The sequence below is a fragment of the Hypomesus transpacificus genome, chromosome 15 (genome assembly GCF_021917145.1).
Source record: "Hypomesus transpacificus isolate Combined female chromosome 15, fHypTra1, whole genome shotgun sequence".
NCBI lineage: Eukaryota > Metazoa > Chordata > Actinopteri > Osmeriformes > Osmeridae > Hypomesus > Hypomesus transpacificus.
In genome coordinates, this window is record NC_061074.1 from 14,286,888 (window position 1) to 14,311,772 (window position 24,885).

Genomic DNA, 24,885 nt, shown 5'->3' on the forward strand with positions numbered 1-24,885 from the left:
TAGTACCTATAAGGTAATGACACAACTGTGGCTTTGTCTTGATGCCTGTTAATTCAGCATTAGATACTTTTAAAATAATTTTCTGTTATTATGAAACAGTGAAGCAGTGCTAAAGCCTGTTTGCTCCAAATAAGTAGAGGCCCTTAGCCTTCACAGGGCAATTGATTATTTCATTTTGCAGACATTTTGCCATTAGCGGTACATTAGCTTTCAGTAAAATATAGAACAGTGACTGTTCCAGTCAGCACATCTCTTTACCTCCCTCCATCCCAGTTCCATTCTCTTTTCAGTACAGTCATACCATCTAAGCCCAAACATAATTTTTTACTCTGAGAGCCGTTTACCCCTGCATCTATTTGGTTAATAGATCCATTAAGCAGCATTGGAGATAAGAGAGTGTGGAGGGCTATGGAGCTGGGGATGACGTGCTAATTCTTGGTAATTTATTACCCCGGGTGTTGGTGGGCGAGGCACCTCTGACAGATTCTGTCTCACAGGATCCTCCTAAACCAGAACCAGAGCCAAGCTTCTATGGGCATTGTTTGGCGAACCGTGGCATACTCACATCTAGTCAGGGAATATGATGTAAAACCATTGCTGCAGGAAAACAACAGCGAGGACACACATTCTGGCATTAGATCTGACTGGCAGCCTTTGGAGGCAGGAGGCTGAAAGCACACCTGTGGAGAGGGAGAGGGTAATCACATTTACCCCTGTGTTATGGCCACTTGCCGGCTCTCATATGGTTTATATTTATGGAGGGATCCTTTTCTATCCCGGGCACTACCCTGATTAGATCCTGAATGCTGATTGTGGCCTAGAGCTACTGTGATCAATCCTAATTTACTTGGGGAATTAGATTAATATATAAAAGATACAGTGCACTGACCTGACAGCAGAAAGGACATTTCCCTGTTACGCATCAATAATCAAAAGAAAAGAGGCAAACAAAGAGCTTCCCTCTATTTTTAGTTTCAGAGGCACTGAGTAGGAGCATTCATTGGGGACAATATAATATGCCTTGTAGTATGATAGTGTTTGAAGGTTGTAAAAAACTTGCATGGGCATTTGTGAATTTGTTTCTCTTATGAATATACGTTATCACTCTTTTTAGCCAGTGGAGTCTCAGGAACTGATAGAGAGAAAGTGCAGGTCAACACCCATCCAGCAGCTATTTCATGTCATAAACTGTTAAGGACCAATTTGCTTGCTTCAGTAAATCCAACAGTACTCTGGTGCTTCCTTTTAGTCAAAATGTACCCCTACAGTAGTCTCTACACCTGGCAATGATGTGGTTGATGGTTTGGGGAACTTATACAAAGCTCGTATTTCTGTGGTAACCACACCTTCTAATTAAAAAATGTAAAACCTGGTGTCATCTGTGTCCTGATGAAGCTACAGGGTGATTTACCCTTCCCGTCGAAAGGGAAGGGAAGTGTGGGATTGTCAAAGCAGGGTTGGCGGGTATGAGTCAGTCAGGCACTTAGAGCAAGATCATTACCATGCACAAACCCCCTTCCGAGCTTTGCTGTGTGTGCAGATTTTTTACTATTGATATTGAGCTGAAGTGATTGTCTCTAAAACATGGTTATACTTGCTGTTCGACTTGTCGCCAGGCTGTGCATATATACTTGGGAGAAGAGGAAAAATGTTTTAGATTGAATTAAGAGAGCCAGTTTGGTCAATACACAGTACAGTAATGAGTGTAGCCTCATATGGAAAATGTAGTAAAACATAAATTAACTTGCTCTGAAAAAAGACATAAAATAGCCTCTCATTAAGATGTTTCAGACAGAGACAATATAAAATGAAGCTGTGCTTAATGACTTCAGAGGCTTCAGTGAGCCTAGTGTTTGCCTTTCTGTACATAGCACTGACTTGATTTAGTCAGGATACAATTTAAAACCAAAGGCTTTTTGAAAACCAACATTTCTTCCTACATATTCAACTAAAATGCAGCTGTTATAGTTTTCCTCCCGTGCTCCCAGTTTGTTATTTCATTTTTATTTTCAGTCCCTGAATTGTTTCTCGAATTTGGATCTGAGCTGAGATAATATCAGAAAGAATATATTCTTTAATATGTTAATCTACAGTATAAAAATAAGACCTAATTTGGTTAATCTTAGCAGTGATATGTCCTATGCAGTCCCTGATCTTTGTACTGCAATTCCCTTAGTCCACCTATGGTAGTTATCCTGGAGTCTTGAAACCCCCCATAGAGAGTAGGTTGTAATTGGTGTCCAGAGAGCTCAATATCCAGCAAGATTCTCTAGGTGTCTTTGAAAGGGACTGTGGAGCCATCCACAAGGAGTTTGGTTAGCTTGGTTTTAGACCCTAACTCCCAGTGTGAGCCAAAGTAGAAGGACGTTCACTGGGCAGTCTGATTACTGGAGAAAAGTGAGTCCATACTTTCGGTGTGAAAAACTGTCTGAAGACTTTTGATCAAAGATTTTATGTTTGATTAACACATTTTCAAACTTTTCAAAGTAATGCATGTCCAGAAGCACAAATTTATGTGTAGCTATTTATATGTGTCTCATTAAACAACCCGAAGTTAAATTAATATATATTTTCATAGAAACTGTGGTCTCAATTTTAACTGCCCTGGCTGTATCTCAACAATGTAGTGAATTTAGTTTGAATTATGTCTTAATTTGTCAAGCAAGTCTTGGAACACTAAGGATGAACTTACAATTCCATGAGAAACTTGTATTGCTTTACAAAGCAATCAATTGTTTCAGAAATGTGTCTAGATTATGCAGTTGTCAGCATCATCAAAAGCATTTTTCAGTCTTTGGCATTTAAATCATGGACAATTTCAACTTCTACATACACAAAATAACAGCTCAACGAAACATTCCCCCCCCCCCCTCCACCCTCACAACAAAAAGACACAAAAACAAGATGTATGTGTCTTGTTTAGGTGCACATAGGTGCTCATCTCTAAGAACTCTTCATTAGCTGACATATTTGCTGTATCCTGATGAAATTCTGTGGAAATGATTACACCCCACATGAGATTGAAGTCATGTGACTGCAACACGTAGAAACACATGATGCCATTCTGCAGAAAAACAACACTGTTCAACGAGGGAATATATTACTACATAGTGTTGCAAGACACAACACAGCAAAACTGGAGCATCGACGACAGCATGCTCAGTGTTGAAAAGGGTTATTTTTGAGGTGGTATTCCAGAAAAGAAAATCATTTCACTAAAAGGAAGTGTGCATTAGCACCTGCTATGATGTTCTTTTTCTGGTTTTGGTGCAAAGCCTGTTGCTAAGTAATATAAGTATAAGAATCAGAATGGGATTTATTCGCCATGAAAGTTTGCACAGACAAGGAATTTGCTTGGAAAGGAAGGTGCATACGATAAACATATAGGAACCTAGAATTTAAATATGTGGACTAACCCTAACCCTATCCTAAGGGTACATAAACTAGCAGTACTAAGTAGAATTAGAATTAAATAAAATATATAATAAAAAAATAAAATAAAATATATAAGTAGAGAGTAGAGGAATGCATTCTGTATTAGAAGAGTGGGGTGACATGTAATGGTGGAGCATTGTACACAGAAGTGTGAAGGAGCAGATCATGTATTTGGTCATCATAATCTAAGCAGGGCCAATGTTCTCAGCATTGCCACATTGCCAACATATGTGACGTTAAAGAGCTTGGTCTGGTCAGGCATCTCTCCAGCACAGTGGATTATGGCAAGTTGATATTGGCTTAGCTGGTATTAGGACTGGTTTCACCCATGCCTGGTGTATAAATCATATTCAGGTCTAGCTATCCTGGATAATGAGCAGTAATCACATAGTAATGAGCAAACGGGTCACTGTCCTGACCAGTCCTCACTAGCCATGCTGGAATCACTGCAGCCAACAGGATGGATGGATGATGGATGGAGGATGGATGGATGGATGAGGGAATCTCACTTGGAGTCAAATTGTGGTCTGGGATTTCAGAAAACATTCTGCCCTCCCTTCGCTGCCTCTTCCCTCCAATGCTACCTCAACAGACCCACATCATAACGTAGATTTATTGTATCCTTTGCTGCCTAGTTGTTAATGGATAAGTGAACATTTCAGAGATCGCATCGACATAACACTGTTAACATTTTGCCATGCTCGGTCAAGGTCAGGAATGTACATCAACGTAGAAAGTGAATAAATGTGCTGCTTCTGCCTGTTATTTACTGTGTTGGATTGAAAGCATTACTCCTGCCCCTGCTCTCTCTGTCAGGCTTAAACCTTGAATTGCTTGGAGTGATTAGTAGCAAGGAGAGTGCAGCAGCAGTGATCCCAGGCTACTTTTGTTTACGTTAAGGCTTTTACCGATGCCGTTTTATGTGCTGGCGGGGCTCCCTTTTGATCCCGGAAGGAGGCGGCTTCTGAGCCGCGTCCCCCCCCCGTGCCCTCTCCCCCACCCCACACTGCATTAGGAGTGCTGAATCGAGATCTGGTGGGCAGGCCATTCAGACCCTCCCCCCCACCCCCATTTCCCCAGGCTTTTCTCCTCTATTGAAAACACACCTTTCTGTTGACCCAAGAGGGTTTTCTGCAGAGCTGAGGCATGTGAATGATTCCCCCCAAAAAGAAGTAGCCTAAGTGGTGCCTGCCTACAGCTTTCAGTGCTCTCAATGGGCTGTATGGACTGTTCTAGTCACATGGCAATTTTTTCTTTCTTTCTCCTGCATAATGCAAGTGTGTGTCTAGGGACCTGGGTGGGTGTACTAGTAACTCAATTTCTCACATAAATGACACCACAGCTATTAATGTAAAACATTGAGAAATATCAAAGAGGTACAACTGACCAGAAAGTGTAACTTATTGCTGTCATTGTCTACAGCTTTATTAGTTTGTTTTAGTAAAACATTTAAATACTTGGATGGAGATTGAGGTACAATATGTATGCAAATGGCTCTGAACTATCTAACAATTAGAACTGTGTTAAGAATTGCTATTCAGTTCGACTCCTCATAACTCAAGTCTGCTAATGGGTACTGCACGCCCACCCATTCTACCCGATGATTTATTGTGATGTGTGCTTAAAGTTTTTTGACACTCATCTTCTACAACAGGTTAAGTTGCATGACTTGATATGGAATTTGTAGCTGATTATAATCATCTTTATTTACATAATCTTTTTGAAATGTTGTACATTATTGACAGTTCCACCCAAGCCCTTTACCATTCCTTAGAGCACAGACTTAGGCCAACACTATACAGCAACATTCTAAACCAAGTTTTTAATAGTCAAATTATACAATTCGTCCATAATGAGCAGCGAAGCTAAACGTCAAAAAATTGCAGTCGGCAGGGCTGTTTTGTAAATGGACACTGAACCATTATTTATTTTGTCCATGAGCACTAAGATTTATTTTGGATCTTTGTATAGATATACATCTAGCTTTTTTGTCCTTTTGTGTAAAGTCAAGAGCTTGAATTCAGCTTTTGACTTTACTGTGCAGCTTAGAAAACTTAAAAAGCTTTGTCTTTCAAAGAAAAGAAAGTGATTAATATCTTCAACCATTTCAGGCATTTCTTATCTTTTTTGTTAAGCAAGGTTCTAATTTAGTTAGAGTTAAGTGAGGTAAAATGTGTGAAACCTTTTAAAATGTCCTTAATACCTAATAGTTTTCTCGTCATGGCCACTGGTCTAAATACACATTTATGTCAGATCAATACAAAGTACTCTTCCCTTTAAAATGCCATGAAAGTTTGATAGTCTTTACTCTCCACTTTAAACAGATTTTCACTGTGACAGTGTACAAGGCCTTTGTTTCTATCAAAGGCTTTTCTGTGTTTCACATGGCCTCAAAGGTGCAACTTGTTGCATACCTGCCAGAATATGCAATAGAGGACAGAAACCACCTCTTTTAAAACAAAAACATTGACTTTATAGAATGTTCTTGAAACTTCAGAAACATTCTTTGCCTCCACAAAACTTTGCATACGATGTTGAGGATCACAATGTAAAAATGGGTAACCCAGAAGGAATCTCATTTAAATGTTAGAAGCAGCTGAAGTGCTCTTGCAGTCACTAAGTGAAAACATTTTTTTCCCCTCTGCAGCGGAGGTCCTTGTGTATTGGTCCCCAAGTCATTAATCACCAGGATCTTTTCAGCTGTCAATCTATACAAAAAGCCACGTTTCTGGGTAGTTCTCCAGCCAAACTCAACAAAAACGCCTTTTGTACAGGCTTTTTTTTTAAAGGGGAAAATATAGTTCACCATGGATTACTGTTCCATTTGTTGTGCTAGTCTAATACATTAAAGATATCACATTTAAAGTGATTGCAAAATGTGTAGGAGCAATATTTATTGTTACATTTTGAGAAAACTAATCCTAGGAGCCCTTCACTTTTCACTCGCACAACTCTACAGACTCTGCTGTGCAATCATACCTGAAACAATAAGTCTGAGCTTTTATAGAAGGATATTAAATGAATGATAAGAATGTATTGCTAAAATGTACCCAGTGCTAATGAGTTTATAATTTTTCCTCATCTCGGAGTGGACATATCTCCATTCACAAAGGTTTACATTCTGTAAACCACTTTTTTATTTACCATTATTTATTCTTGCAGATATTACCTGCCACTAGGTGTGTTAGTTGCTCTCTGAAATCCATCTGTTATGGAATCAGTTGAGAAGATTGCAGAAACCCAGTACAAAAATTGCCATGTTCACCCTCTGTGATGTTCCTAGTAAAGACTGCACTTCATACCCTGTGCACATCATGTAATTACATTGAGGAACATTGATTTTGATTTTGCTTACAGATGCAAAATTCAATCAAATGTGTGAATGATACCTGCTCGAACCAACATCAAAATGTCTCATCACATCTTGGTGTTTTTTTCCTTACAGAGTTGCTTTGACTAATTTGGCGGTGTAACTTATCTTGGATGTAAGAAGTAAGGGAAAGCCATGGAAGTCAAAGAACGCAGACCCTACCGCTCTCTGACAGCCAGGAGGGACACGGAGCGCCGCTATACCAGTTCCTCTGCAGACAGCGAGGATGGGAAAGTCAACCCCAAGTCTTACAGCTCCAGTGAGACCCTCAAAGCCTATGACCAGGACACCAGGATGGCCTACAGCACCAGGGTCAAAGATATGGTGCACCATGAAGCAGACGAGTTCTGCAGGCAAGGTGAGAGCAAGATTTGTACAGTATATTACCTGAAAAATCTTCTTGACCTTGTATTTTTAGCTAACTAGCTATTATACCAACATGTTCTCATCCCTACTTGTCATTATTTTGATGCGTCTGGGGCACAGCCCTGGTGTCATGTATGAGAGAGATATGTGATTTGATAAGATTATTAAGTCATTTTAATTTCCTGTCACAGTCTCTGAATGTGGCATTAAAAACACTGTTCTAGAATTCCTTGTTGGAAGAACTGACATTATCATTACTTTATTTTAATGAGGTAGGGTGAGGTAGGGTGAGATAGATAACGCTTCCCTGATGTCTTTTATGACCTTCTAATGTGTCCAGATGAGCTGGTGGTGACCTGCAAAAACATCCGCTTGCAAGCCTTTTACTCGCCATGAATACTAAATGTACAGTCATTTCCTTGTAGCACTACAATTACTGTCTAGTTTGGAGGACATAAAGATGTGTTCCTGGAAATATAGTACTGCACCTCTCATGGTGAAAATATTTATCTTGTTTTACATTCACTAATGTAAGGATTGGAAGTTGTCATTGTGTAGGCAAGAGACCAATTACATTTCTGAATGTGTTCTTGACTGTGTGTGTGTGTGTTTGTGAATGTGCATGTCTGTCTTTTGCTTTTGGCAGGAACTGATTTCTCCCTCAGAGACTTTGGTTTTGGCGAGGCTATCCCATCCCATGTAGCGGCGTACCGGGCTGACCAGGGTCTGCCACACCGTGACTACTTGGTCAGTGTGGGCTCAGACGCTGATACAGAGACAGACGGCATCATGTCTCCGGAACACGCTGTCAGGCTCTGGGGCCGCAACACCAAGTCAGGCCGCAGCTCATGTCTGTCCAGCAGGGCCAACTCCAACCTGACCCTCACTGACACCGAACATGAGAACACAGAGAACGGTAAGACCTGTTCACCTTGCCCTCTTTCTCTGTCTGCCTCTGTCTCTCTTGGTACCCTGTTAGCTGATGAGTTTCTGCACTGAAAATGCATTTGAAATTGTTATCCATAAATAGTTCATGCAGAGCTCTACGTTTATGTTTGTATTTCTTGATTTTCACCAACAATGGCAATGAGAACTGAACACTGTTTTGTGCTTCCGGAGCAAGGCCATATTTACCGTACTTCGCTCTAATAAGCTTGGGCAACATCATGAATCATCCCACTTTCTCAAGATGATATAATATATTTTAGACAATGTTGATGGATCTAGTCCACTGACCATATTAGGCTGACAGATTTTAGTAAACCTTTTGTTTGTGTATACTTGAGAAAATTGCTTTGGAGCAAATCAGTCAATGTTGACCTGATAAAAAAAGACGTGATAACAAGTTGAGAAGTTTAAATAGTGTGCTTCTTTCTGTTGTGTTTACTGTACCCATACATGTATAAATGGAGATAATCAGGCATTCATCAGGTAACTCTTAATAATAATTTAAGCAGCAGAATTCTGTAGGACAATTTAGTCCAGTGAGTATCTTTGCTAGCATGGAAGGTCAGTGTTCTCTGGGAATGTATAACTAGAGACATGTCAAGTGTGTACTTGATTAAACATGGGTGGACACCAAAATGAGAATACCTGAGTGAAAGATATGCTTAAGTGAGAGAGAGAGTTTGGATCAATTGTGACTCCCATGATTTTTGACAAGTTGGCTTGGGGAGACATTGACCAGACCCTGTATTTCGTTTATGTCATAGAAACAGCACCTACGTTTTATCAGCATTGATAAGTAAGACATTTGCTGTCATCCACGTTTCTAGGTAGTTCTCCAGGCTTCCACAAAAGATTGTACTCCAGGGTTTCTAGTTATGTTTTCCAAGAGGCAGCCATTATAGCAAGAAGAGCACAGAACCTAGTACAGGAGTAAAGGGTCAAGGAAACAGCCTTGCAGTTTTCTGAATATAATAGTGGAGCACACTGATAAATAAAGGTCACAGCGAACAAATTGTGATCTGTCCCAATGTGACAAATTGTGAAAATAGGATCTCAAAGAGCACAGTGAACAGCAGAACTGTATGTGGTTCATACCTTTTATGGCTCTGTAGTTTAAATAGGTGAAACTGTTCTTGGTAACCTTCACAGATCCAGAAACTTATCAATGGCCTGGTGGCAAAATTCTAATTGGCCTTGCACAGCCTTGCAGAGATCCTTGTGAATAATTGTGTGTAGCATATAATGTAAGATGGTGTTATTATTGACAGAAATTACTCTTGGTACTCAAATCCATTTGCCAAGTCGAGTGAGGAAGCACATAATTTCTCAGCTTGATGCAATGCTCCTATGATTCCATGGAACTTGAATATGATTGTACTCTACATCATTAAGGAGAATCTATTGTGAAACTTTTTGGCAGTTTAAGGCCTGTGATGAATGCAGCAAAAGCATTGTAAAAAAAAAAAATTGGGTAAGAACCAGAGGTCATTTCAAATAGATTTTCATTCCAGTCACCCAAGTAGAAAGAGCACTACCATTTACCATTTAATCCAGTACAGACTAATAGCATACATTAATATATGGCAAGTTAATTAAAATCCATCGAGCTACTTTACGTGCTTGTGCTCTAATCTCTTTAAATCAACAAACCATTTGCTTTGCTTTAATGTATTCAAGCCAGCGGCCAGTTTTATCCACTCCATATGCAATGTGCCTGACCCTGCTTATAATGCATGCAAATTATAAAAACAGATTTTGATCAAATCATTTTCTGTTCAAACTGTTTCAACGCAAACCTAATGTTGCAATTAGTCTTCACTCAACATTGCTTTTAATACAAATGTTTTGTTGTGATTGTGTAATCCAATGGTATCAGAAATATACTGCCTTTACACTGGTTAATTATTCTGTTCTAATCAAACTTTGAACTTTTAATCAAAAGAGGCAGCAAATGGAATTCTATTAATGCGTATGTGTATTTCTGGAATTGTGTTTTCTTTTACCAAGGATACTTTATGGTACGGTTTGCTCAGATTGTTTTGTGTGTGCACACACATGCAGGTGGATGTGTTGCATTGAGCAGTGCATGTCTGCCTGATCGGGTGCTCGTGGCTGTGTGTCACCTGCCCAAACCACCACTGATGCTAATGGTGCTCCTTCAGGGCAATTATAGCAGTTGTGTGTTGCTGAGTCACAGCGGCCTTACAGAGGCAGACCATAAAGCAGCTCAACCTGCTGCGGATGGCAGAGAAATGGCTTCCTGTGTGCTTTATCCATTACAGCTCATGCTAAGATGTGGTCTAATCTCCCAACTTTCTCCCACTGTCATGGTCACCCTATCACATATCTGTAACCATAAGAACCTCCTACATGAGAGCGAGAGGATTGAGGAAGATTGTATTATAATTATTTTATATATACGTATATTATAATATTATAGAATATAATTTATGTATTCAAGTTTTCTTTGTGAATTTCATCCTGTACTGTCGCACCAGAACTGATATAAGAAATATTTCTGTGACAGACACTTTGGGTTTTTAATTATTAGGTAATTAGCTGCTTTAGGCAGTTATTTACATTGTGCATACTGATGTTTTCTTCCCAAACAGCCTACATGGGACAGATTTTATTGATCAAAATGTTGACATTGTGTACAGTGTCTGTATAATGTAAAATATGTTCCAGTGGCTTGTTGAAGAAATGGTATTACCAGTATGTTGGGTTTTAAGTTAAACATGTTTATGCATAAGGGTTTATGCAAAATGGTTTTTCTTCTTGAAATTGTTCTGGTCTATTAAACATAGACCATCCATCAGCATTTCCCCCATCAAAGCACCTATCTCATGTGCTGATGTTATCACACTTTTATTCATGCTAAGATAGATCTGTATTGATTTTGATGTATCAAAAGTGTGGCCATACTTGCTGCAGTACACTGGAAATATACCTGTTCTGACTTGGTAAACACATTTTTACTAGCCTATGACATACCACTGCTTATTGATGATAAACTGAATATTTGGGGCTTTCCTACACGGTCTGCTTCATGACAGACAACAAGAAAGGTTTAGCATACTACACTCTACCTGTATTTATTGTTTGAAAATAGCACAGTTATAAAATCCTTTGTGAGGTTGGTTCAGATTGTTCGCTTGCAACCTACGCACCGTTTCTCAGGCGTCACCTTCAAGAAGCAAGGCTCAGAGGGAACTTTGAACTGCTGAAAGATTGAGGTTAAGCGCTCCAGGGTGGTTCTCTGTTTTTCTATCTCTAAGGGTTTTCATTGAGACAGTCGAGACTGATAACAAGAGGTTGATACTCCTCATTGAGTTCCTATGCAAAAATGGTTGACGAGTTTGGTTACAAGCAAGAATTTTCTTTGTTAAATCCCATTTATTTTGCTGCTGGTACTACTGTAGCCATTATCTGTCTTTTGTGAAGGGACATCTGGTTGCTAGAATGATATTTATTTAGCCTGCTTATCTCAATAAAAGTATCCCCATGGGATAAGTTCCCTTATGCCTTAGTTGCCATAGTTGCACAAATATTGTATTTTATTCCAACAAACAATGGGTAACAATAACAGTTACTTGACTGTTGAAAATATTCAAAATTCAAATGGCTTGGTACATTGTTTAGACTGTGTCACCCACGCTATGCTGTGCAGTGCATAGATAAGACATCTGAACACGTCTTTGTTATTTATTGATGTGTCTTCATCTGGCACATCAGAGCCTTATTGAAAGCACTGCAACAGATGTTAGACACTATCACCTCAAGTTTTAGAAATAAGCAGGTCACTTTGACACTATCACCTCAAGTTTTAGGAATAAGCAGGTCACTTTGAGGCAAAGTCTACATTTAAAATGCATTTTCTTTCAACCTTGGCCTTTGAACTGAGTCTCCAAAGACAGGCAGATATTAGATAGATATTAGCAGCCTGTAAAGTGAAGGGAAATCGGACTTCAAATTAGATGAGACACTTCCTGTACAAGGATATGAATTCATTAGGACACTACAGCAGTGTGTGATGGTGGGACCACAGAGATAAGGGTTCTTATGTGACCAACACACACACACACACACACACAGGTATAGATTGAATTCTGCAGCAATGAAGACGATTTGAAACATGGCAAATCGACAACATCTCAATTGTCAGAGCTCAGTGTCATTAGCCAGAACTCTGTTTACTAGAATTAAACTGGATAACCGTACCAGCAAGCCTATGGATGGCAACAATGAGCATGCCATTGTTTTCTTTAGTAAGTGGAAGAAGCCTGCTCTTTTTCTATTTCTATCACATACTTTATTGTATACTCTATTGCAAAGTGAGTTATTCCGTAATGTTTGTCTCATTCAATTATGGTTGATGATGTTTTTTGCATCTTGTAAATCTAAGAATAATTTATAAGAAGTGTCAAAGAACGTTGACACGTATGCCAAGCAAGAAATGGGCAAAATTACACGTCAGAGAAGTTACCAGGGAATTTTCAGTTGGCCATGATTATTTGGATGCCTAATATTTTTTCATAAACTTATTTTATTTTGGCAGACCTCACCTCAGATCATGGCTTAGTAGAGATATTTTCCGTCTCATTTGCGGGATAATTTGCAGGGTTTAGATGTCCTAGTGGACAGTTTTGGTCTGTTATCTGCAGTGCACCATATCCTCTGGCTGCCAGAGCCAGGGATTGTGTGAACCAACAGTACATCATGGCCCTTCCCACCACCAAGCTAAGGGGCCTCAGGGCACCACATGATGCAGGATGAGCCCTCCCCTGATTCTGTCCTCCATTTGACACAGGCCAATGGATAAACATGCCGCCACAGTAACGTACATTTGTAGACAAGAAAAAACATAATATAGGATAAAAGATTGCAGTATTGTACTGCACATGAGATACATTTGAGTTTTATTTGTTCAAAGAATGAAGACTTTTTGCTTTTCTTTTGACATCTGGAAACAGTGTTTTATAAGTAATTTCCATAGCAACAGTAGTCAACCAGCACTCAAAAGGTGAAACTGAGAACCTGTGAAAACACTTACTGTCTGTTTGAATCAGAAGGAATATATCTAATAAAAGGACTGACTGATCTTGTGATTTTGTAGACCTGTGTTCATTAATTGTCAGAGTGTTACGCCTACTGGGCCACGACGCTCCCTCTCTCCTGAATATTAGGGATGCGCAACGTCACGCACCCGAGTACCTGTTTGTCCTCGGCTGTAGCCAATTATGTTTACTTATTTAAGGTGTGAGTTTGTGTTTGTCATTTGTCCGGTATTGCCACGTTTTATGTTCATAGTGCATGTTAGACATCAGGATTATCTCTGAGAGCTCCGCTGGATGCGAGCGTTGATTTGTTTCCGTTTATTATTCTGTACTGAGAATAGGTTACCTAAGTTTGGTTGCTGTTTTTGTTTTGGACATTCCATTAAACCACAAGCTCCTCGTTTTATGTCAATCAAATTTTTTTTTATGTCAAAAAAATTGTTACATCTACAGGCTATGAATTTAAACAATGAGGAATTATTACAAATGTAATTTTTTCTCTGATGTGATCTCTGATGATTTCATCATTTTAAATTGTCATCCTTAAACCTGATAAATCTTATCAAGATGTCTTCCAATCTTCAATACCACATTATTGGAAGAGCCTCGTACAGAATCAGTAGTGCTGTACAGCAAATGTCATTATGGACACAGCGATGCACAAGAGTACACAGCTACCTGTTAGCACTGTAGCTGTGCTTGTGTAATGTACAGTACTTCACCATACATCACAAAACACCGGTAGAGTTTGGCATTGAATGTATTTACTTGCCACATAAAATGAGTTATGGGATTAATGGGATATATACATACAAACAGTCTATGTGTTGAGTTTCACAGATGCAACCATAGGAAGTTGGTAAAACAGAGATTACCCCTAGTGAAGCGATTCCCAACCTGTGGGCGATGGCTCACTAGTCATCCGTTAATACAGGTGGGCTGCCAAACCATGAAAATTATTTATTTTTCATACTTAAGTTATCAAAATATTTATATATTCTGTTATTAAATGATAATAAAAATGTGTATTAACTTTTAAATTACATTTAGCTTTGAATTCATCATGACCGAAACGCCAATAGTGGCACCTTGACAAAAGACCAACTGACATTTCTGCCATAACTTGTATACATTTACATTTAGTCATTTGGCAGACGCTAAGAGCGACTTACAGTAAGTACAGGGACATTCCCCCGAGGCAAGTAGGGTGAAGTGCCCTGCCCAAGGACGGGAATCGAACTGGCGACCTTCAGATTACTAGCCCGATTCCTTCACCGCTCAGTCACCTGACACCAGCATATGCTCACTTCAATCCGCTATACACCCATTACTTCCGCATATTGCATAAACTGGGTCAACAACTTCCTGTAGCAAGCAGTTAAGTTAGTTCACAAAATGCATTCTTTAACAAGGAGTTCGGGTTGTCTCCCCAAAATAATACATAGTACATAGGAGTCTATGTTGCTGCCCTTCAAGCAAGAAGGAAAAGGTTCAAAGGTTCAAAGGTTCAAATTTTACATTCCGAGCTACATCGACGGTTACGAAGGTAAGGTTTATCTAACTCACACAGTCAGTAGTTGAGCTAGCTAGCTAAGCTAGCTCTAGGCTTGCTATCTAGGATTTGAACAATTACAATAGCTAGACTAGCTAGCTACATTATAATGTAATCAATTATCTGTCAGCTTGCTTTCTAGTTGTTAATGTTAACCTACATAAATAATTGGTCTGTCATATATGTTCCCTATGGACAGTGTAATGTAGCATGTCTTTCTCATTTAAAAAAGATATCTGGAAACAGGAGAGATATCTTTGAGAACGACCTGTTATTCATGAAAAAAAGCAAGAAGCCCTGCAATCTCAGGTAGGGTTAATAAGAGAACAACTAACCGGAACTTCTAGACCTGGCCTGGCTGTGGTAGTTACGCAGGTTACCTGTCTTTAAAATGTGTGCTTACTGTGGCACTGATGGACACTTTGTCTTCTTTGATCGTTCAAATATATTTTGCCATGAAAGCAAACTGTTTGGCTCCCGTGGTATTGTTAAATATGTGTGATAAGCGCGAATGAAGTGAACGGATGTGTCGGGCGACCGCAAAAATATTTGATCTATGCAAGTGGGCCGCAAAGTCGGTTCGGTCGGGAATGGCTGCTCTAGTGAGTGAAAGTATAAATCGTGCAAATGTCCACCCGCTATATAAAAAAAGCTTTTTGGATTCTGAGAAAGTTTTGAAAGACAAGTAAAAGTAAAAACCTCTTTTATCAGGAGCGTGGCCATTTCTTAAGGGTAAGTATATTTAAAAATTGAAGTGAGTAAAACTGAGATTTACAGAGGAACGATAGGATGGGGATGGTGCGATACTGGTTCAGCAAAGCCTGCGGCTAGCCACATGTAGCCCTAATGAGACGCTTATAATTTCAGGCTCCACTTGCTCTCAAACCCCAAAAGTAAACTTTTTTTTCTTCTCTTCTCTCTGTTCTTAGTCCTTAAGAGGATTGTGAGGTCATTATTTATTCATGCCATTGTGTTTATTCAGAAGCCTCTATGTGAGATGTGAAGAAAAACAGCAACAAAAGGGGCAGAGAGAATAAAAGCTGATATTCACTATTAGTATTGTTTTTTCAACTGTGGTTTGAGTTGACTCAGCCGGCCACTGAGCCATGATAGAGACCAGTGAACATGTCTTTAAAGCAGATTAACGTGATAATGTACTGCTCTTCAAGTCTTGAAATGTCTGCGGAAAACTGTTGATTGTGTTTGGATAGATTTCCAGCTAGTTTTTAGACCACTCAGCCTGTGCTATTAGACTGGGGAGATCTCTCCCCTGTACCAGGCAGAAACACTCATGCTTTCTTGGAGAACCTTAAGGACAGCTACGTATCAGCCTGTGGGATGCATTAGTACTGGGAGGTGAAGATGATGTGAACCTCCACTTCTTATCCTAGAACAAAGAGAGCCCCAGGGATGTTTGAATGGGGCTTCATGGTGGGATTTGTTGGGATGTCTGCTCGTCAGTGCTAACATTGATTTTAAAAGATCCCATTAAAGTAAAGATCAGACAAAGTCTGGTTTGGATCTTATGCTTGAGTGTGTGGAATCAGAGATGGATTAATTACCGTTGTCTTAGCTTTGAGAATGATGCATAAAAAGTATGACATAACTAGATTTTTTGTTTTTAACTTGTCGACCATGCTGTCTAGACTCAATTCCTTGCTTGTGCATCTGTACTGCTTTTGTCTTTTTGCAGTCTTATAGTAGGAAAAGTCTATGCAGTTATTAACTGATTTTCAGTCCTGGGTGGCAAAATCCCTGTTCAGTGCTCTTTTCATTACAGTCTCTAGGCTTAAATCTGGTCCCTTGTTCCATTTTCTGCCATGGAGCCGGCGAACAGATGGTGTCTTTTAGCTAGGCAAGGGATTGCACTACTCCTCCAACACAGAGAGGAGAGTGGAATGAGAGAGGCAGAGGACTGGCCTTGATGCCAGTTGAAGATGGCTGGGCAAGGAGAGTATATGCCACTAATCATGCCTAGGAGGAGCCTGCCATCTCCATGCTCGGCCGCTCTGCCTCCTTTTTATCTTCCAAGGTGCTGCTTGGGGGAGTCACTTCCAGCCTCCTATACTACTAGCCTGAGCTGGAGTGCTACTGTGTCCTGCTAGTTCCTTGTTCCATAGACTCTATTACTCCACCCTATAAAGACTATACGTAAATGCTGGTACTATACACTCTGACAAACATTTTGGAGGTCACTTTTAAATAGGGTTTTGCTTTTTGTGGTCATTAAAAGCAGTTTTATTGCATATTTGAACAGATATCATTTCCTATACTTTCTCTCTAATGGCTAATAGTGTCTATTAAAGTGGCATTTATTGCTATTTACTATTTGTTTTGAACTGCCTCATCCATTAGTTACCTCAGATAATATGTTATTGATTACTAGCAGTTAAACATCGTCAGACAAAATGTATTCGTTTTCCAATGACAGTCCATTTGAAAACCCATTTCACAACTTCCTCCTCCCTATGTGTGTGTGCATGTGTGTGTTTGTGTGGTGTGTTTGTGTGCATGTACAGTGTTAATTAGCTGTTTCTTTTGATTGTGATGATTGATTGTAACACCCCTCCCCCCAAAAAATAAACTACTGTCCAGTTGTATGTAAGCAGCACATGCAGAAATTGGAACTTTAATGCAATCCTATCGTTGGCTGACACAATGCTTTGTCACGCTTTACACATGGACGGACCATGATCCGATCAAGCATATGGCTAAAGCTACCCATCTCTTAAACTTGCCAAATTGTGCTATTTGTGTAAGCTGGCTTACTACACCTGTAATGGGTATCATGTCTGGCCAAAAGCATTACGACCTTTGAGTTTATTTGATTTGAATCCTGAAATGAACAGACAAGTATGCCTTAGTTTTAGGCTATATAAGCTTACTTAGAAAAACCTCAATACTTTTTAAATTTCCTGTATTTAAGTTAGAATACTCTTCTTTTTTTAACAATCGACATGACTTGAGAAGGGTCATTATGGACTGTGTAATACAAGTGTATATAATAAAGTACAATTTTGTAAACTATATAAATAAATTAGATTAATTTAGATTAATTAATAGATTAATATTACCAGAAATATTGTCTATAGTAGACAAGAAAACAAAACAGCTCAAATTAACAATGACTACACTATAACTTTGTTATACATACTGGTGTGTACACTTGACCATCCAATTTTTTCTATATACCTCATAAAGCATGGTTGTACAATGCAACAGCAGCACGCTCCCTGGTTTGTCATGCCTTTGGCTGCTGAAACTGCTACAGCAACAGTCTATGCTAACTCATCCTTGGCCCAGGCTAGATGCTAAATTCAACCAAAGGACAGGGATAGAGGGTAAAGAGCACACTTTAATCACTCGTGACAAGGTGGAGATACTGCCACAGAGTGAGTGTGTTTAAGGAAATCAAATGGTCTTGAATCCTCCTTTCATGGGTTTAGTAACTCCAAGCCTTATTGCAAGACACGTCTAGGACAGCTTGATCCTTGCAACCGTCCTTTGTGTTGAACACTTCACACATGGCCATGCTGTATACTGTAGGACTGCTCGGTAAGCACTTACCTTTAAAAAAAGCCGTAAACCGTAAAAGCTTACCTTTTACACAGTCTTTTTTGCCTTTGGACGTCTTATTAAGATGGTGCCTGTAATTTTTTTCCTGGATAAAGCACTCCCCAGTGCAGTGCAGGCGATGCAAACCAGGCTTGTGGTTACATGGACAGCCTGCAACTGTGATGACTCACTGACAGAATTAGAGGTGGGTGGGAGGAGACAGGATGAGCTAACCTACTTACTTGTTACCCTTATATTTGCTTAAAGTTATTTTTAATCAATCCTAGAACTATTGGACTATCCTCATCTGAAATTGATGCTATTTCCTTGTAAACCCCTTGTTCTGTGTGTCTTGATGAGTTAGATATTTTACCTAAATGATGATGACTGATGATGACATTCAATCTCCGTGAAAATCCTGTGAGTCATCCAAATGCATCTTGTGTGCTTTAAACTGTATGCTACAAGCAGTGAGAACCATACAGGTCTAGAGCAAATGCAAGTGTTTACGTACATTTATATGAATTGAGTTGTTTATACTTTTTTAAACTGCAAATACTTCTATTTGCCATGCGGTTGTAGCTCCACTCTTGTAGCATGACAGTTCTGTCATCAATGTGGAAACTGTCCTGCCGTTTGAATATAGTGAAGATCTGCTTTAACAGGTCCTTGTGTTGGGGTCTTCTCGGATCAAATAGTCCTTTATCTCTGCGCCCACACTGGACATTATTGAATGATCACCTGTGAACTTATGAACCTGGATCCTCTGGAGCCCATGTGTTGACCCCTTTCACTCAATTGTCCTCTCAGTAGGTTATTTGTTCCTCTCCAATATATTTTCCCTTTGCTTTATCTCATGGTATCCCCTATTCAGACTGAAAGGCCATTGTTATGAAACAAAATAAAAAGCAGAGAGAGATAAAAAGAGAGAGATCACAATTACATTGAGTTAAGCATAAGCCAATTCATTGTCTTAAACGATTCTTTCTACATTTGTTATGTGGACTCTTATACAGGATGAACATCAACATATAGGGGGACAATTTGGTAGAGAAGTGAATTAAGCGAGTACCAAAGTCCAGACTTGTGGGAGTGTTGAGGCTAGGAGAGATCTTGCGGGAGCATTTAGGCTACAAAATATCAGTCCCTCCTTTTTGTACCAATTTGCCTGGCCATTGACTGAGTGTTCAGCTTGGTCTCCGGGGAGAAGGTGTGATACACTCTGTAACCATGGATACGGTGGCTCTTGCTACCTGCAATTCACAGTCACCCTTGTGTTCATCTAGTTAGTTAATTAGGTTGCTTGTGAGTAGATAAGGGCATTGAGTTCAGTGGGTGGTGGTCCATGGCAAGCTGAGGGCTTGAGCTAAGCAGTTATATGCCAGACCTGAAGTGCAGGCCTCCTGAGAGTAGGAGAGCATGGTCGAAGGCCTCCTAACTAAAGGTCTCTCTTAGCTGCTGTAATGCGGTGAGTGAAGGCAATGGCAATCGAGTCTGACAGGAAGAGAAGCTTCTTTGGCCACCTTGAGCTACCACTCCGTGCCTAGAAAGGTCCACTCCAGGGTGACAGGTGTGGGTGCATGTGGGCTATAGATGAATTGCGCAAGCAGGCATTAATTAAACTCTGCAAGACACTGAAACTTTTGTCTTCAAGACAAACGTTTCCTTGGCAGCAATACCATGACCCCATTTGTGACTTTGACCACTTTCAGGGGACTTGCTGTACTGATGAATCATTTTTAGTAGGTAATCAATTTCAATGAAAATGGTGCAACAAATTTTTGTCTAAAATACAACTGGCTCCTATACCCTGACAAGAAAGGCCACAGTACGTTAGTAGTATACTGCCATGTTGTCTTGCAAAATATAGGATTTATAAAGGAGTAATTGGGTTTCTAGGAATTACTAGTGATGTCATAGTCCTTCTTAACATAGAATCAAGCCCAGGAGTGTCATAGACATTAACCCACAGCACGACCACAGCATCATCCCACTCCTCTGCCTGTTAATCTGCACAGTGTGCTGCAAAGGATTTCATGTCACTTTAAAACAAATGGGAGCATTTCTTTCCTTCACTAATTTATGGATTAATTAATGAATTCCATTGGAAATTATGTGTTCTGGACTATATGTCATGTTTGAGCTGTGCCTCAATGAAAGGGTCATTGTATGCACTGGTTACTTGTGTTTGTATATGGCTGATTTGTTAGTATCACTAATTGTTTCATAATTGTCTCCGAATCAGTGAGCTGTACTTTAATACTCTGCAGGGATAATTACATCTATTAGGTTCCTACGACAGAGCAGAGAAACTCTGGCAGGTGGGATGAAGCCTTGGTCTGCAGGACGTTCCACATTAAAACTGAGAGAAAGCTTTAAGAGCAGGGGAAGCACTTAACCGATGGCTTTAATCACCACAAGAATGTTACTAAAGCACTTCATTTGCAGCATGTGACAGAGCCGCATCAGAAGTTCATCACACATTATTAGGAGCACTGCAGAGATAACTTTCCATGACAGTATGAGGGGTGGAGACAATGAGCCTTATAAAGAAATTGAAAGGGAACATTAGGAGGCAAGAGGCTGTGAGTCAGCTTGCTTGATTTCATTCGTATCCTTGTTTACAGAGTCAAATTAGGGGATCTGTAAACATTGAGACAAAAGAGAAGCTTTAGACTTCAAGATCCAATAAATATTAAATAGAAAATGTTCTTGCTCTTTTGAAGACTGAAGATGAATATTTTGAACTTGTTTTCTGCCATATGTACAGCTAATGTGTCTGTCTTTTCTCCTTAAAATATTTTGTTTGTGCTATGCTTTCTGCATATTTCATAGACATTTGCCTGAATATAATCACTTTTTACACTGTGTGTATCATCAGAGATGCTCATTGTATATTTTTGAACTGCTGGGTAACGAGTCCTAAAAATGCTGCTTGTCTCATGACCTTTTCCTGTATGTTTATTTTAGAAGCCCATTGTGAAGATTTGCATGTGTGTATCTCCTGTGTAATTTTGCTTGTGATTGTGTGTTTTATCATCCCCCACCCATGTGTTGTCTGTTTGTGGTCCACAGGTCCTCCGCTGCATTGTTCATCCGCCTCCTCTTCCACCCCTGTTGAGCAACTCCCATTCCCTCCCCCTACCCTTGCAGCCAATGAGAGCCAGGGACAGTTGCTAGGTAACTGTGCGCCTCAGCAAGCCCGGGACTCTGACTCTGAGGATGAGTTTGCCCCCGGTTCATTCTTAGTTAAAAATGGCTCAGGGAACCTGTATGCTCCTGCTACTGGAACTGCCCATGGTGAGTTGGTCTTCAAACTACCGTTGCTTTCAAGAGGTTAGCCTACCCCTGGGCATGTTGTTTAAGTCACATAGATGACTATTCACAATATTGTGCCCCTTGTTTGTAGTCATGAGAGAGTTGAAATCCTTGAAACAATATGTTGCCCTGGGAAGTTCACAGCATTGTGAACCGAAGACTGCAGAGTTTGTCTTTATTCAAAGGCAGAAATTATTTTGGTTTAGGAAGTGTTTTTTCACACAAGCATTGGTCTATTTATACCTTTTTGTGCCAATGAAATGTCATGTCTCAACTGAGTTACTAAAGCTAATTGTAAAAGATACACAATATAAATAACGGTCTGCCATTTCTAGATATGTAACATTGTTAACAGCATCTTAAAGGACTTTACACAAATCAGTGTTAATGTCCTATGTTTTTTTTTTTAACATTGCCAAAGTCATTACCAAACATTCTTGTTCAAAGTTATTTTTGAACTGTATGTCTTTATTGCTTTAACGTGGGAACAACTTCCAATTAGATTATTCACAAATAAATTGAATACGTGAATTCTTCATGACAATCAGTCTATGCTGCTGTTGACTTCACTCAGGTCTCACTTTTTCAAGGCTGTCAGAAACAATTTTACTCAAAGCTTTCAGTTTGGTCCTCAAAGATTGTTTCTTCTTTCAACTCAAGGGCAAGATTTACTGTATATATATATAATAAGATACAGTATGCATTTTTAATCATACAATCATACAGTATAGCTGGCCTTTAGACTGTCAGAAATGTATTTATGTATACATACTTTATCAAAATATTTTCTCGTAATTGTCTCTGATGCATTGGAAAGTCATCAAGTTCATGTGACCACCAAGGTTTGCTTTGTTAGTGCAGTGCCATGGAATTGCCTGAATTCCCCCCCATGTGGACAGCACTGGGATGTGTGAAGCACACACACCATTTATTTTTTTCATAATTCTGTTTCATCTCTGCCGACAACATTATTGTATTGTATGTTTTTTTCCCTGAGGGTAAAATGATATGTTTGATCGTCTGGAGAATAATAATATATATCCCATTGCACTGTCATAGTCCGCAGCTAATTTTATACTTGCAGTACCTTTCTTTAATACTTGTATGTTCCCCACAAGCAATGAGTATGTCTGCAGATATAACTATTATATGATACTTTAGCCAAATACGTTCATGTCTTAACTAAACAGCTCTTCTCCCCCTGGCACCACATAGTCAAAACTATATAAATTGGTTTAAATAATTGATCAGGCTTTACACGTTAACTACCCGTAGGCTGGAATTACATCAAACTCTAAAGTGCCCCAGCTGCCTGGAACAGCTCAGAAAGCCAAGAGAAGGAGTTATTAATCTTTCTGCAAATCTCCCCCTAATTCCTCAGCAGTGAGTTGCTGGTCACCCAGCAGTGACATGGCCAGGCTAAAATGGAGACAGAGGGATGGGAGGACGTCCTTTAGTGCAGCAGCTGATTTGTCTTGTAACAATGACTTTGATTTGCATAGGTACAGCATTAAGGTTGCCCTACAGCTGTCAGCAAGGGGTGGTGGAAAAACAGAGAGAAATACGCCCCCAACCCTGCAGCTACCAGTCATCTGGGGTCTTTATTAGATTCCAGTAAAGTAACATGCTGTAGCATGTTGATCTATGGTCTCTGCCAGCAGCTTTAGGTCCTTCAGCAGTTCTCAGTTACTGTATGCCTTCTGTCTTCAAAAGTGCCAGAACTCCACACAACAATTGCACTCATCTGCTTTCATGACCTTTTAGACCCTTTTGTAGTTTCATGTAAATAAGCTGTAAATTATGCAAATTGATCTTGCTTAGGATTCCTATTTGTCATTTTTCATTGTTTGGCCACTGTATTTGCAAAGTCTTTGACAGCCCATGGAGCCAATTACAATAAGAAAGAGAGACTCCTCTATTTGTTCACTTAAACCATCTAATGAGCCGTATAAGTCCATTCCAAGCTCTCTCATGCATTATCCAGGTTGTATACGAATGAATTAACATGGGAGTCTTGCTGGTTTCGTTTATTCAAATCTGCATATCTTATTTGCCTTTTGTTTAAAGTAATATTCATCTTCCACTCCGATGTAATAAGGGCCAGGCTTTGAGTGGACATGCCCCTCCTTTTTTGTCTTAAGCTGAAACCACTTGAATTTAATGAAGAAGTGACTCCACAGATTCAGCCATTGCAAATCCACCCAACCCTAACTTTAGTGTTGCTTTTTGACCATATTTCTGTATTTTTGGTACATGCACAGTGTGTCTGCTTGTTTATAGAGAGCTACATATGAGTGCAAAAACTATTTATGAAGTCTGAACTATAGACACATCCAGAATATCAAATGAGATCTGTATGATCCACAGGTCTGTCATTGTAGATTCTTTGCATCAGTAAGTAAACAGCCACAGGGATTTCTGTGCACCCAAAATAATTGGTTCACCGTGCACCTTACTCTGTAAAAGAGGAACTTATCAACTTATGGTCAACATTGAGTTCACATATTGCGCAAGTTAAAAAGAGGTCTGGAATTGATTTATTTTCCTTAGAATCTTCCAAGACGACTTGTTTTTCGGCCTTGCATTGGTTTACATGGAGCCAGGGAGCCTGTTATGTTGACAAGGCTGCTTTCTAATGCCCTTAGTACTTTTTTGAAGCATGTGTTTCACTGTGGCCCCTGGCTTTCTCGCAGGGCCCTCTTCCCGGGGAGAGTGCCAGCGGGAGCTCACTGCCCTGCTGAGATCCAGATCTGAAACACAGCATCCTCCTTGTATTAGCATCTTTTTAATGCAAAGCAGCATGTGGCCAGGCTACTGCTGGCCTTTAATGTGACATGGTCTCTGGATAGAGGGACAGCATAACACCTCCTCACAGCTGACCAAGCAAGAACTGGGTGTAAGACCAGGGGACGTGTCTGGGCTGTGCCTGAATTCCAATAAGCAGGGCAATAAGCAATAAGCAATAAGCAAATTGCTTAATCATCTTCCTTGTCATCAGGGAGGGAGGAAATGTAGTTAAGAGGTCACCCCAAATGAAATTTAGCCACAGACACTTTGAGTGATAAAGTGATAAATATTGGGTGTGTAAATATATATATATATATGAACAGCATATGAATCTGTAGGCTATATAGTTTTTGATATTTTGAAAAGAGTTGAAGCCAGGTTTTTTTTGTTATGTGAATAAACTGGAAACAAATGTGTGTCTTTTCTATTTACCCAGCTGCTCATCAGGGCATGGAGACCTTGGTTGATGAAATTTGCATGCTTCCAATGTGCATCTC

The 24,885-nt window shown here is 39.7% G+C and overlaps 1 protein-coding gene across 1 annotated transcript in view; it reads left to right on the forward strand.

Moving 5' to 3' along the window:
• tenm4 (teneurin transmembrane protein 4) overlaps window positions 1-24,885 on the forward strand; it is a 113,397-nt gene that overhangs the window by 13,617 nt on the left and 74,895 nt on the right. The window contains exons 2-4 of the mRNA XM_047036567.1: window positions 6,881-7,163; window positions 7,818-8,087; window positions 21,359-21,583. Coding sequence (XP_046892523.1) covers window positions 6,941-7,163; window positions 7,818-8,087; window positions 21,359-21,583 — 718 coding nt within the window. The 5' untranslated portion in view covers window positions 6,881-6,940. The remainder of the gene's footprint in view (window positions 1-6,880; window positions 7,164-7,817; window positions 8,088-21,358; window positions 21,584-24,885) is intronic.